This window comes from Pundamilia nyererei, unplaced genomic scaffold (assembly GCF_000239375.1).
Source record: "Pundamilia nyererei isolate P.nyererei 1_Seehausen unplaced genomic scaffold, PunNye1.0 scaffold00241, whole genome shotgun sequence".
Taxonomy (NCBI): domain Eukaryota; kingdom Metazoa; phylum Chordata; class Actinopteri; order Cichliformes; family Cichlidae; genus Pundamilia; species Pundamilia nyererei.
This window is the reverse complement of record NW_005187642.1, coordinates 104,448-117,315: the sequence shown is the minus strand read 5'-3', so window position 1 is coordinate 117,315 and position 12,868 is coordinate 104,448. Positions and strand designations below refer to the sequence as shown.

At 41.3% G+C, this 12,868-nt stretch overlaps 5 protein-coding genes across 5 annotated transcripts in view; 3 read left to right on the top strand and 2 right to left on the bottom strand.

Annotated features, from left to right (window-relative positions):
• Positions 1-900, bottom strand: part of kif16bb (kinesin family member 16Bb) — a 24,305-nt gene extending 23,405 nt beyond the window's left edge. The window contains exons 1-4 of the mRNA XM_013914967.1: positions 715-900; positions 574-637; positions 374-481; positions 104-220 (exon numbers count right to left, since the gene is read on the bottom strand). Of these exons, the coding sequence (XP_013770421.1) occupies positions 104-220; positions 374-481; positions 574-637; positions 715-761 (336 nt within the window). The 5' untranslated portion in view covers positions 762-900. The remainder of the gene's footprint in view (positions 1-103; positions 221-373; positions 482-573; positions 638-714) is intronic.
• Positions 901-1,458: 558 nt separating this feature from the next.
• On the top strand, positions 1,459-3,792 carry mad2l1bp (MAD2L1 binding protein). Its single transcript, XM_005749334.1, has 3 exons — positions 1,459-1,884; positions 2,669-2,949; positions 3,051-3,792. Exons 1-3 carry the CDS (start codon positions 1,485-1,487, stop codon positions 3,576-3,578), a joined length of 1,209 nt encoding a protein of 402 aa, XP_005749391.1. The 5' UTR covers positions 1,459-1,484; the 3' UTR covers positions 3,579-3,792.
• On the bottom strand, positions 3,667-6,843 carry ephx5 (epoxide hydrolase 5). Its single transcript, XM_005749335.1, has 10 exons — positions 6,783-6,843; positions 6,595-6,666; positions 6,291-6,507; positions 6,030-6,210; positions 5,705-5,914; positions 5,502-5,631; positions 4,992-5,203; positions 4,742-4,850; positions 4,368-4,493; positions 3,667-4,276 (listed from the first exon to the last, which is right to left on the bottom strand). Exons 2-10 carry the CDS (start codon positions 6,615-6,617, stop codon positions 4,075-4,077), a joined length of 1,410 nt encoding a protein of 469 aa, XP_005749392.1. The 5' UTR covers positions 6,618-6,666; positions 6,783-6,843; the 3' UTR covers positions 3,667-4,074.
• A 119-nt stretch (positions 6,844-6,962) lies between these two features.
• Positions 6,963-8,617, top strand: cst3 (cystatin C (amyloid angiopathy and cerebral hemorrhage)). Its single transcript, XM_005749332.2, has 3 exons — positions 6,963-7,237; positions 7,845-7,955; positions 8,259-8,617. The coding sequence occupies exons 1-3, from the start codon at positions 7,040-7,042 to the stop codon at positions 8,337-8,339; spliced, it is 390 nt and encodes a 129-aa protein (XP_005749389.1). The 5' UTR covers positions 6,963-7,039; the 3' UTR covers positions 8,340-8,617.
• Positions 8,618-9,561: 944 nt separating this feature from the next.
• On the top strand, positions 9,562-12,707 carry LOC102205112 (glycine N-acyltransferase-like protein 3). The gene is given in 6 exon segments (XM_005749328.1): positions 9,562-9,788; positions 9,863-9,970; positions 10,067-10,122; positions 10,124-10,185; positions 10,429-10,561; positions 11,784-12,707. Coding segments are annotated over 6 exon segments (840 nt in total). The 5' UTR covers positions 9,562-9,713; the 3' UTR covers positions 12,190-12,707.
• The last annotated feature ends 161 nt before the right edge of the window (positions 12,708-12,868 follow it).

Below are 12,868 nucleotides of genomic sequence, written 5' to 3'. Positions count from 1 at the left end.
TATATTAATGCATTTTAATGAAAAAACAAACTCCACACAAATCATCAATAAATTCCATTTAAACTTTTGTTACAATGTTTTCCAAGTTAATAGAAGACCTTACTGAAGGACCCATCATAGTGTAGGACTTCCCTGAGCCTGTTTGCCCATAAGCAATCACGCAGGCATTGTAACCCTCAAATGCAGCTTTCAGGACTTCAAACCCCAAGTCTCGGAAGATCTGAGGCAGCAGAGAAAAGATTATTTAAAAATGAGGAAAACGCAGCGAGGAAAACAGTTCTTTCACACTAAAGTCGTGGTCGTTAACCCCCACTAAAAATTCACAAGGAATATAAAATCTCTAAACAGGTGAGATATTGAACAATCCAGATACCTTCTCCTGGGATGCAAACGTGGGACTTCTTCTGTCAAATGAGTCATATGAAAAATCATATGAAAAGGTTTTCCCTGCGCCCTTGAGCTCGTCCCCTCGAACTGTGGGCTAAAATTATAAACGCAGGTACCGCTGACTTTCAGTAATAACTTCATTTACTGCAGTATAGTGCGTTTCATTTTGTGATAATAGACCTATACCTTTTGAATGGTTGCTGTCTTCTCCTTCATATGAATTATCACCTTCGAGGATAACTGCTTTTCTCTGTGAAAAGTGTATGGGGGTGACACACAGCCCATTTTGAAAGCTTGGTGGATAATAAAAGAAGTCATTCTCCCTACCTTTTGTTCAATGGACGGACTCGGACTGCTACTCGCACTGAAGTCATTATTAATATTTTAAAAAGAAATCTGGCAAAACAATGTCCAGCCGCTTCCTCCACCTTTCTTTGTGCTTCTTTAAAAGAAACGTTTGGATATCTGTAGAAGTTTTCACTGCTAATTATCACACCTGAGGTTTGCCCTTGTTTTCTCCATGTACTGCACAAACTAACCGCTAGGGTGCACCCCAACTAAATTCTTTTATTTTTGCTCACCTTTACAAATAGCGTGACTGTCTGGTGTTCTTTAATGAGGATCAGTCAATATATATGCATTTAAATGAGACTTTAGCTGAGTTTCAAGTAGTTTAAATATCTAATAAATAAAACAGTAAATAAATTCAATGTAAAAACACGCAGGATTTATTTGATAAAACCCAATACTTTCTAAATGGCTAGAGGTGAACCTAAGATGATTTGAATGAGGCAGTTGTAATTGCTCCAAATGAGACTCAGGAGTTCAGTTTATTTTAGCCAATAAAATGTTTATTTAAATGGTCAGGGAAAAATACGTTGAGTTACTTTAACCACTTAAGCACGCTAGCACAGTTAAAGGAGTTTAATAGACGCCTTATTTGAAATTATAATCAGTAAGAATAAACACATTTAAGGGTGTTTTGTTTGAGGAACCAATAAGAAGGCCGTCGGTAGTTTAAAGTCATCGTTTGTTTTTCTATTTTTTTATATGTGACGTGAATGTGGCTTTTTTTTTCCCTTTGACGAGCATTTCCCATGATGCACCGGGGGAAAAAAAGACGTAACCCGGCGCGGATATTCAAAACGATGGCAGAAGACTCGAGCATATTAAAACTAATATCAAACTCCGAGGACACGGAAAATGTGTCCACTGATAAAAGCAGAGACCTCGGGATAAAGAGACGCCTTTCCTTCTCCTCGGAAAAGGATATTAGCATAGCGGAGGCACCGAAGACACCGCCTGAGGTCCAAGCTGTATCCGAAGACCCAAACTCAAGCAGAGTTTCCCCGGAAATCAGCAAACAACGTTCCCCAAGTCCCGTAAACACACATTTAAAGGGTAAAAATGCTGTAAAGTTAAAAGACGACTCTTCTAGACAGCACTGCGTGAACGACACTGACGATAAGGAAAACACCGCTATACCCTCCGATCAAAGTAGGTGACATAACCGGTGTGAGTCTGCATGTGTTCCCCAACGAGGGAGGGGGTGATCACAGTAGACCCACTGCTGTGATCACGTTTCCTAAACTATATTAAGGTTTTGGTCTAAGGATATTAGTACTTTGTGGTTATTTTCTTGATGTAAATTTGATTTCAAGGGAGAAAACAGCTAGAGCTACTTCTGTTGTTCTACACTGTACATTTTGGTATCGACTCGGTACCGAGTAAATACAGAGTCAGTTTTGCAAATACTTTTAACCTATAAAGGCAACTTTTGTAGGGAGAGCAGTGTGTCATGATTTATCAGATGAATTATCGTCAATATGCAAATGAACACATTTAACGACCATTAAATCACTGATTTTTGTTTCTAACTTTCCGCTATAATTATTTAATACACCAAAAACACACCTTTCTGTTTTTGGTGTATTTTGAAATCGAAGCAAATAGTTTGTTATTTAAATGTGCTATAGGTCATAAATAAAACAGACGTGACAGTCAACTCAAAGACGTTCAGGCATTTTTCATGGTGCATGTTTGAGGGTTTAAAAAAATATTTAATATAATTCAGTTTTACACACTGAACTGACAAGACTCTCACACTATCCGATACTATGGATATTGGGATTGTTTAGCCCAGCTCTATCAGCTACATCAGAAATGCTGCAGACCAACACATCCTACAAGTCTACAAATATATAATCTAGTAGTATAGTAGATGGGCTTTTCAGATAAATGTTAAGCTGATTTTTTGTTTGTTTGTTGTTGTTTTTTCCAGATAACACAGAGGAGGATAACGCTTCTTGTCAGGGAGGTTTTAAACATATTAAAGTGACTGCCAGTATACAAAGTGATGCAGAGGACAGAGATGCCGAGGTGGTGAGGAGGGCACAGGAGGAAGGCTGCGTGAACGTGGTCTTTCCGGGGACTGTAACTCAGGAAGGCTGCTGTCGTTTCGTCAGCGAGATCCTCAAGTGCATCCTCTATCAAAGACAGCAGCTGCCCATGACGTACGACCAGTTGGTATACTCCCAGAGGAAGCAGCAAGCGTCGGTGCAGGTGAACCGGAAAAGTTTATGGTAGATGCCTCCAGCTGTTCAGTTGACGAAATGTTGGTGATGTGAGATTAACACATGTTTGGTGTCTCTTTTGCTTTTCAGGATAAAGACGTAGTGAATCGAAGACCGGTGCATTCAGCAGACATGGACTGGCGCAAGTGTCAGCAGACCCTTCAGGAGCTGGAGGAAGTGCTTCAGCATCTGGAGGTGCTGTTCTCCCTCAGCAGGGTGCCCCGTGTGCTCCTGTTAATGGGTGGCTCGCTTGTCCTCCCCAAAGAGCTGTACGAGATAAACATGGAGTCCCTGGCATCATCCGGTGGGAATCTGTGTCTACGGGTGTCATCGTGCTTGAGGCAGATCTTCCGCACACTGTTTGTGGCTGACCTTTTGTCTGACACCAGACCTGTTCGCTTAATGCCCACCACAGTCTTGGTGCTGGCTCACAGGGACTGTGGTGTAGGCTGGTTTCGACCCAAACTCCAATTTAAAGTCCCAACTCGTGTAAAGAAACAAATCATCGTTCTGTCTAGCGATCCAAACGTCTGCAAGGAACCAAGGGCGGAGGGGTCAGACTGGGAGGATTATGTGTGGTTTCAGGCACCCTTGACTATTAAGGGCTTCAGTAACTGACCCTAAAAGTTGGACAGTAAGTCTTTAGAGTGTAGCACTTTCTTTCTGGTGCTTGTGTACTACAGTAAATGTTAACAGCAATCCAAGGGAACTTTAAACATTTGTGTTTTTTATTAAAATGTACATATTTTAATCAATTTCGACTTATTCTTTTGTTTCAGAGTATGTTCATTCAAACAATAGTGAAATAAACAGTATGGTGTGCTACCCTTTTCCTTTACAAATTATCGTTTAAAAGAATGTTTGTCCTCATTTAACACAGAGCAATACACACACTATTAGTGCAATACATTTTTAATGACCAAGACTTCTTTATGCCAGTGTCATCTGTGCATGTTTACATATATCAAAAGCTTGCAAATGATTTGAGTGTCACGAATCAAGTGATAAGATGCTGCGTGGTGTAAAAATGTTCAACTTAAGGATTTGTATGTCTCCTGCTTGAAATAATAAAGGACAGATGTGCTATAACTGGTCTGCGAGTTCACTGAGGGCTTCAGGACTTCTCCACCTTCTTGACAAAATTGAACAGGTCGTCAGCAAGCAGCTGGGGCTCTTCAAAGGCTGCAAAGTGGCCACCCCTGGGCATGAAAGTGTAGGACTGGATGTTTCGGTACCTAATTTGTGCCCATGACTTGGGGCAGTGCATGAGCTCATTAGGAAAGGCTGCAAAGCCAGTGGGCACAAAAATCTCTGTCCTAAAACAAAAAATATATAATGTATAATTAGAGGCATCACATGACATGGTAAAACACTCATGTGTAGTGTGGAGAGTACACGGTGACGTACTTAAAATCCACTCTGTTGTTAAGATTACTCCCCAAATTCTCTTTGTAGAAGCGCATGGACGAGGTGATGGAGCCTGTGGTCCAGTAGATCATGACATTTGTCAAGAGGTCATCCAGGCTGAATTTTCTGCACAGATGACACAATTTCTTATCAGTCACAAACCAGCAGCTATCACAAATCTTGCTGAATGAAAAACAATAATCCGTAATTGTTAGAGCTGCACCGATCTAGGTCGATCCTTGCCCTGTTGACTAGTGTCGGGAAAAGGGACACCTACCAATATTTTTTAAAAACTAAAATATTTGCATAAAATCAATTATTGATCAAATTGTTAATTTAAATATCTCCACAGTCCTAGAATTTAGAAACTGTACCTCTCCAGCCCACCGTCCTCCAGATCTCTGTTCTTCAGATCGGCCCAGGAGGAGAACTTCTCCAAAATCCAGGCTGCCAAGCCTACAGGAGAGTCATTCACCCCACAGCCTGCAACGACAAAGCGGTATCAAGAGCTTAAATCACTAAATTTAAGGTCGCTTCTCTTACATTAGCTTCTGTTTGACCTTTTAATCCAGTCACTGTGACTATCAGAAACACTGAGCTTACTAAACTGTGTCATGTTCACACCTGCAGTATCTGGTTTAGTGGCCTGAATGTGAAAGTAGCCCGATTCTCTCAGCATCTCAAAGACGTTCTTCTCAAAGAAAGGGAACAACCGGCGAACATCTTCCCGACTCAAACCAACCAGGAAGGGCAGATACGGGCCAATCAACAAGGACAACAGGACTTTGAAACCCCTATTTGACATACACATGTTTAGGTGGAGACCCTTCACGCACCTGCAAAACAGAAATGGTGGGGGGGGGGGGGGGGGGGGGGGGGGGGAAGACGAGAGGAAAAAAAACGTTACCAAGGTCACAGCGAGTTAGTTAGTGCCAGTTTTCACATTAAATCAGCTTCACTCTTCAGGAATTTGCACAGCCATTTGTTTTTTTGTAAATCTGTCCGCACAGTGCAAACAATGCTTCACAGTTCCAGTAAGAACTGTCACAATGTTTCCATTAACACAAAGCGAGCAAGGGACTTTCTGTTCCAGCGAGTAACCTGTGGCATGTTTTCTGTTTTTGTTGCACTCACTGAGGCTTCATCTGTGCCATGTTGGTGGTGATGAGCGAGCCCCAGTCCCCTCCCTGCAGATAGAACTGAGAGAAGCCCAAACGCTCCATCAGCTTCAGGAAAATCCGGGCGGCGGCGAGGCTGTTGAACCCTGGAGCGGCAGTGGAGACACATTTGTGAATATCTTCCGCCAGATTTATTTAGAATTAGTAGACGTATTCTACCTTGTTTATGAGAGGCTTCTGAGAAACCGTAGCCAGGGATAGACGGGCATATGACCTCAAACACAACACCGTCGCGGCTTTGCGTGAGAAGCGGCAGAATCTTGTAGAACTCGTAGAAGGAGCCGGGCCAGCCGTGAACGATCATGATAGGCAGAACCTTCTGATTCTCGCGGTGCGGTGGACGCACATGGATAAAGTGCACGTCCAGTCCTGACACATGAAAAGCAAAACAACAACTTTAATAATAACTGCTGATTGATTATTGCGCAAATATCTGTGTGGGTTGACGTACATCCAGTATACTCACTGCTGAGCTGTTATGTACCTTCTATTTTGGTTTTGAAGTGTGGATACTTGTTGAGCACTGCCACCTGCTTTTTCCAGTCAAACTCGTGTCTCCAATAGGAAACAACTTTCTTCAGATAAGTGGAATTGAAGCCATAGTGGAACTTGCCATCTTCTAAAGGATCTGCGTAGCGTGTCCTGTCGATGCGCTCATAGAGATCCTGTTGATCAAGAAGATTGCTTTGCATAACTGTGCCCAAATATTGTTCATTCAGAAGTTGGATTACCAGCTCAAACCTACCTCGATCTCTTTGTCTGAGGTCTCCACTTGAAAAGGGTAGATTTTCTGATCTTCTGATAGTGTCTTCTCCCCCACTCCCCACCATCCGTCCCCTAAAGGAATGGTTCTTGGTTTTTTTCTTTTGTAAACTATGTAGGCCATTATTCCACCTGCTGCCACGGCTGAGCCGATCAGTAGCTGCTGCTGCTGAGCAGCACTCAAGCCAAAGAAAGTGTCCCTGCAAAGTGTGGGGAAATATTAGGGGAAACTTAAAGAACAATCTATTTATTTCTCCGTATAATTGTAAAGTTAAGTGCCGCCATACTTCAAAACCTGCAGTCTCTGCATCGTGCTGTTCCAGGCGGTCAGGAGTGGGCGTCCACAGGTGACTTTAGACCTGGACAATGGGACATAGGTCAAGAATGCTTTTTTTTTTTGTTCCCCTTTTTGTCACGCAGCAAAGCGCTTCAAAAGTCGCGTGTGGAAATTAAATCCGAGCGAGATTAAACATACCTTGTTTTCGATATGAGTAGTTTGATTTCTGCAGATAACCGCGGGCAGCTGGGTGCTAGTCGTGCAGACGCAAAGAGTGCGAGCGAGTTCGCAACAACAGCCTGGATCAGACCCGATCTCTGCTGCGGGGATTGCCGATTCGCTGCGAGATATGCCACTCCTCGCGCGCGGTGACGTCGATGTTTATATAACTGGGAGGGCACGGTGGAGAGTGTTTCACTTCGTCTCCTGTGTGTTTGTTAGGCAAAAGATACAAAATGTGGAAGGTCGCTTTGACTGTTCTTGCGGCCGCTTTGGCCGTTGGGTATGGGGCCATGGTCGGGGGCTTGACAGACGCCGATATCAACGATGAAAATGTGCAAAACGCTCTCCACTTCGCCGTCGTCCAACACAACAGAGGCAGCAACGATTTGTACCTCAGTCAAGTGGCAGAAGTGATCAAGGTTCAGTCACAGGTGAGTAACGGTCAGATTCGTGAATAACTGAATTGTTCTTTAGGGGAAAGCCATCCAGTAAACCATCGTAGTGATGTGAGCCCTTAAGAAAAGGCCTGCGAAGCGCCCTTTAAAGGTTTCACTTTTAACCACTAAACTAAAGTCCTAGAGGCCGATGGTCGTTACATACAATTTATTTGCTATATGCCTTCTTAATGGCGTTGGTACTCCCCAAAACATGGCTGGCCTCTTTAATAATCTTCCCTAATCCTCTCAACCTAGCTTTAGCAGTAGGTCTGCAATGTTCTGTGTACCTGTGTGGAGGCAGCCATTGACCCGCCCGAACAGAAGAGCAGTGTGGGTTTAGAAAAAAAAGGAACCCGACGAAAAGCACATCTTTGCTAAAGATTGGTTAATATGCTGACGAGTCATGTATTTATTAATTTTTTTTAAGTTTATTTGGCTCTCCTCTTGAACCCTGAGACAAGGCTAGCGTAGCAGTGTGTTGATGTTTGTGTTTTTTCTAGTCATTGGTGAGCTTCTTTGCTCACGGGTGGTTTGAAGAGGAAGAGGAGGAGGAGGAGTTAATTTGCTCCAAATCTTGTATTTAATTTCTTTCCCATTACAGGTGGTCGCTGGCATCAAGTACGTCATAACTGTGAAGATGGCAAAGACCCCCTGCAGAAAGGATGGTGTAGAGGAAGTGTGTGCAATCCACACAGATCAGGCAAAGGCTAAGGTACTGATGACATTCTTCTCAAAAGAAGCAAGATATTTGATCTGTTCTTAAACATCATGCAGCAGCCTTGTAATTAAAGCTGCATTCACACTGTAAGTGATTTGCTCGATGCACATCTCTTTGCAGCTGACTGCCAGTGTCCTGTTGAAAAGTGATCATCTGAAACAAATTGATTTCTGATGTTTCTATGTTTTGTTTTTTATTTCATAATAAATCAATTTTTTTTTTTGCGTACTTGACATGACTTGACAACACCACCTGAAAGATCCTAATGTTAAATGTATTGTCTGTTTTTCCTTTCAGCCCTACCAGTGCACATTCGAAGTGTGGAGCCGCCCATGGCTTAATTCCATTGAGTTAGTGAAGAATGAATGCCAACACTGAGATCTACGTGGGACGCTAGAACGAGAACGCTTGGGAAATCTTACCTTTGTGTCAGAATAATATTCTCTTAGACTGCAATGCACTTTCCTGTAGGTGGAATAAATATATTCATATTAGTATTTGCTGCCTTTACTACTGCACTGCTTAACTAATTAAACTTGTTTTAAATTTCCAAAATCCACTATCCAGTGTTACAAACTAGGTCTCCCTGATTTTTAAAGAAGCAACTTTTCCTCATCAGTAAACAAAGCAAATAAACTTTTGTGTAGTCAAATTGATCGTTAGCTGCTTTTTTTCCCAGATAATTCAGTTTTGAAATAAAGTCAAACTTGCACACAAACTTTAATGTGTCCGTGTGGTAAATGCACACAAGGATGACGTTTCAGCTCAATAGAGCTTCTTTGTTGTTGTTGATGGTGATGAGTTCTCTGGATACCTACCCACTGACTAAGAGGAAGGAGAATGTGAACAAATCTGGGACAGACATGACTGACAACAGAAAATGCCATTCACATTCTTTTCAACATCTATAAGGAGTTGGTGGATAGAGCAGTTACACTTTTAATCACTTTGGAAAAGAGGGGAGTTTTTGTCTAACACTATAAAACATATTGGACTTTGGGTGATCAGGGTTCCCACTTTATGTAGGACTACACTGCATGTTTAACCCTTTTCCCACCTGCCCTGCATTCTGAGACACTATCTTACATTTTGATTAATCTCAGTTAAAGTCAATGCAGAAGCCTGTTGAAAGTCTCTTTAATCTGAGGGTTCAGATCACAGGTCAAGTGCAGGTCAAAATTAAACCATTAAAAGTGACCAATAAGATAAGCTGTGCAGAATATGATGGAACTACAACAAATAAAGACTGCTTGTAAGTGGTTGAACTCAGTGAAGAAAAGAAAACTCACTTTAGGCTTATTCAACTACAGAGGGAGAGCTGAGATGTGCGTTTGTATTTCGAGTGCTAAACTCCAAACACAAAATTCACACCACCTGTCAGCACTCATCTACGTCACATTGTCCCACGCAAGCACAGTCTTTGTCCCACTTTTAAGTTGTTGAGCTGGAAAAATATATTTTAGATTTCATATTTTTCCTGAACACTCCATGAACACGCTAACAGATCAAACAAACATATATTGTTTTAAAGTTCTGGCGGTGAATTAACGAAGTTATTTTTTATGACAGGAAGTGGCCTGCTACGTTTATTTCACAAGTTCACAACCGGAGCAATGCGGTCATATCGTAACCCTACGGACTTTGCCTAAACTGTTAATAATTTATAAAGGTTTCTCCATTTTGGTGGATTGGGATGTTTTAAAACAGCGGGTTGTTTAAAGTGCATTAGTAAGAAAACTCCGGTATCCAAACATGAAGGTCCTGAACAGAGACGAGCTGCAGGTCGCTGAAGGAGTTCTGCTCAAACACTTACCGAAGAGTTATAAGGTATCTGCGACATAAACCGCGTGTCTTTGTGCTTTACAGCCTCAGCAGCGCTTAAAGGTGTTTCGTGCTTTCAGGTGTACGGTTTCCTGTACGGAATCAACAGGAACAAACCGACTACACTGGAAGTTGTGGTCGATGCGTGGCCTGATTTTAAAGTTATCATCTGCAGACCGAACCCCGAGGTGTGTTTAAATCCCGTCAGAAAACTGTGGATAGCTTTTCAAGACGGAAATCTTTCGCTTGTCACGTGATTGTGACAGCTTTTGTTTATTTCACAGAACAAGCGTGCCCTGAATTTCATGAAAAAGATGGCATACTACAGCACGGATGAACAGTTTGAGGAAAATGCTGACAGACGAGAATGCAGTTGATTGGATCACTTATTTCATGATAGGAGGTGAGCTCAGATCACTGCAGAAAATAAGCACGAAATAAATACGGTGGCTTTTACGTCACTACATTTGACAGCTGTTACTATTTACACAGTTTTATAGACACAACACACTTTGTACAATATTCTAATAAAAAGTTTAATATTTATGTGGACATTTTTCCTGAATTAAATACAAAACTGCTTGGATAACCTCTTGCGAGGAAAAAGAAGAGAAAGAAATTCATGTGAATACTTTCCATTCGACAGGGCTTGATGTTTCCCATGCACCAATGCTTAAACAAGTGTCTTCTGACAGAAGAGTGAACCACAAAGTCTATACTTTGGTGCATCTTCTGTATTTGCCAGACACCAACCATCTCCACATGCCAGTGGTTGACAGGTATAATTTGATAATTAAGATGCACTTTAAGTTATATCTGTGTATAAGTTATGATTTTAAAAACACGTTAAAAAAGACCATCCCGTGTCAGTTGTAAGGTTATACATATCGGCATTTTTTTTAATGGCTGTCTTTAGCGAGTCTTAAAATTAGGTCACACAACATATTACACTGTCATGACCTAACAGAAACTAAGCCATAAAACAGAAGCTGTGTAATAAGGTTCTGCCACAGCATTTCAGTCAGGTTGAGGTCTGGACTTTGTTCCATCTGTTCTTTTCAGTCATTCTGTGGTAGATTTATTGCTGTGCTTGGGATCATTATCATGTTGGATGACCCATTTTAGGCCAGTCTTTAGCTGTCAGCCAGATGTCGCCACATGTAACACTACAATGCTTTAATATACAGAGGAATATACAGTGGTCTACTCAAAGACTGCAAGGTGCCCCAGTCCTTTGGCTTCCCAGACTAATGGGTTTTAATAATTGCCTCTTTAATATTATTCCTACTTGGCACCTTACCAGCAAACTGCTCAAGCTTCTGCCTTTATAGAGGTTTACACACTTTCTTCTGATACTTTGATTATCAACATCTGACTGCTGCTTACCTTCCTCATTCAGTGGAAATAGTAAAACACAGTATGAAGGCAAAAACACGCCAGTCCACTGTGGTCATTTCACACTTAGCCCTTCCAAAATTTGAAATGTATTAAGTACATTGCAGGGTCATTAATCGTCAGAAACTATTAAGGTAGTCGGCTAGTATGTATTTACATGATGTAAATGTGTTAGTACGGTCTTTTTAAACACTTACTGCAGATTACTGCAACTTACTGTAACTTCTACATGCATGTACATTTCATGGCTTGGTGAGGCAAAGCGACAAATGGACACGGTGGACCGGCATGTTTATTACATGTTTTGCAGCGAGATCAGGTTCAATAGTAATAGTATAGTTAGTTTTTCACATACTGCTTCTGCATTTTGGCTCGGTATTTGTTCAATAAACAACGGCACAGTGTATTATCTTATGTTTTGTTGATCTGTGGTTGTATTTACCTTATTTTAAGCTCTAATCAAGACCAAATGATGTTTATTATGTAGTTATATATAAAATATTAGACTTTAAGGAGACTGTACATTTTTTCACTATGACTGTAAATATGCTTCAGAGCAATGTAAATTATATTGCTTCTCAACAACTTTGGTTTTTCGTTCTACAGTGAGCTTGAGTCGAGGATTTCGTCTCTAAACCTTTCCCACGTTGACTTGGTGAATAAAACCTGGAAGTTCGGAGGAGACGAGAAGGGTTACAGGACCATTGAAAACCTAATCAGTAACTTCCCATCATGCTGCATCACAGACAGCCAGGGTCAGCCCGTGTCCTGGATACTTGTGTATGATTACTGTGCTCTGGGAATGTTGTATACGCTGCCAGAGCACAGAGGGAAAGGCTATGCCAAAATCGTGATCAGCACTTTGGCCAAGAAACTCCATGCTGAGGGTTACCCGGTGTTCTGCTACATAGAAGAGGACAATGTGCTGTCCTACAAGCTCTTTAAAAACATGGGCTTCATTGAGGATCCTTCTTACAGGGCTGCATGGTTGGAGTTCAATTTTTCAGATTAGAGTCAACATCTTTTATATGTACGTCCAACATTTGTATCACGTTGCGCCTTCTTCATTTATAAAAATAGTATTCAAATGAATGCAACCCTCTTATTTATAAAAGTGTGATCACTTCTGGTCTGTTTCTTGGGGAAGACACTGTTTCCTTGGGGCTTGCTTTTGGTTCAAGCCAACTTCTCTGAATTTCATTTTGATATATTTGTCAAAATATGGTGTGAAATGTCCACTTTTCCCCTATTTCAGAATAGTAAAGAACCTTTCCACAACTTCCTGGATCAACTCCAAAAGTAATCTTATCTAAATAGGCTCAATCCCCACTTTTGATAACTTTTTGCCTAGAAACAATCAAATCAATCACATTACCTGCACAACAGAGACAATGATGTAAACTTTTGATAACATTAAAGCATTTAAAGGAGAAGTTTAAATAAAACAGAGCTGCACTGATTTGTACTCAGTAGCTTCGTATTGTTCATTAAGCTGCTTTGTTTAAGGAGGTCACCACACCGGATCATTAACCTCAATCCGAGCTTCGGCCACTCTGTTGTGGAATTATCCCGATCTGCATAAAGACTTTCTTCCTGGGTTCCTGACACAACCCTTTGCATTTATCTGGCTAAATCAGCTCTGAATCATAAAAAACAACTAACATTATAATTAAGTACAAACATTTCAAACT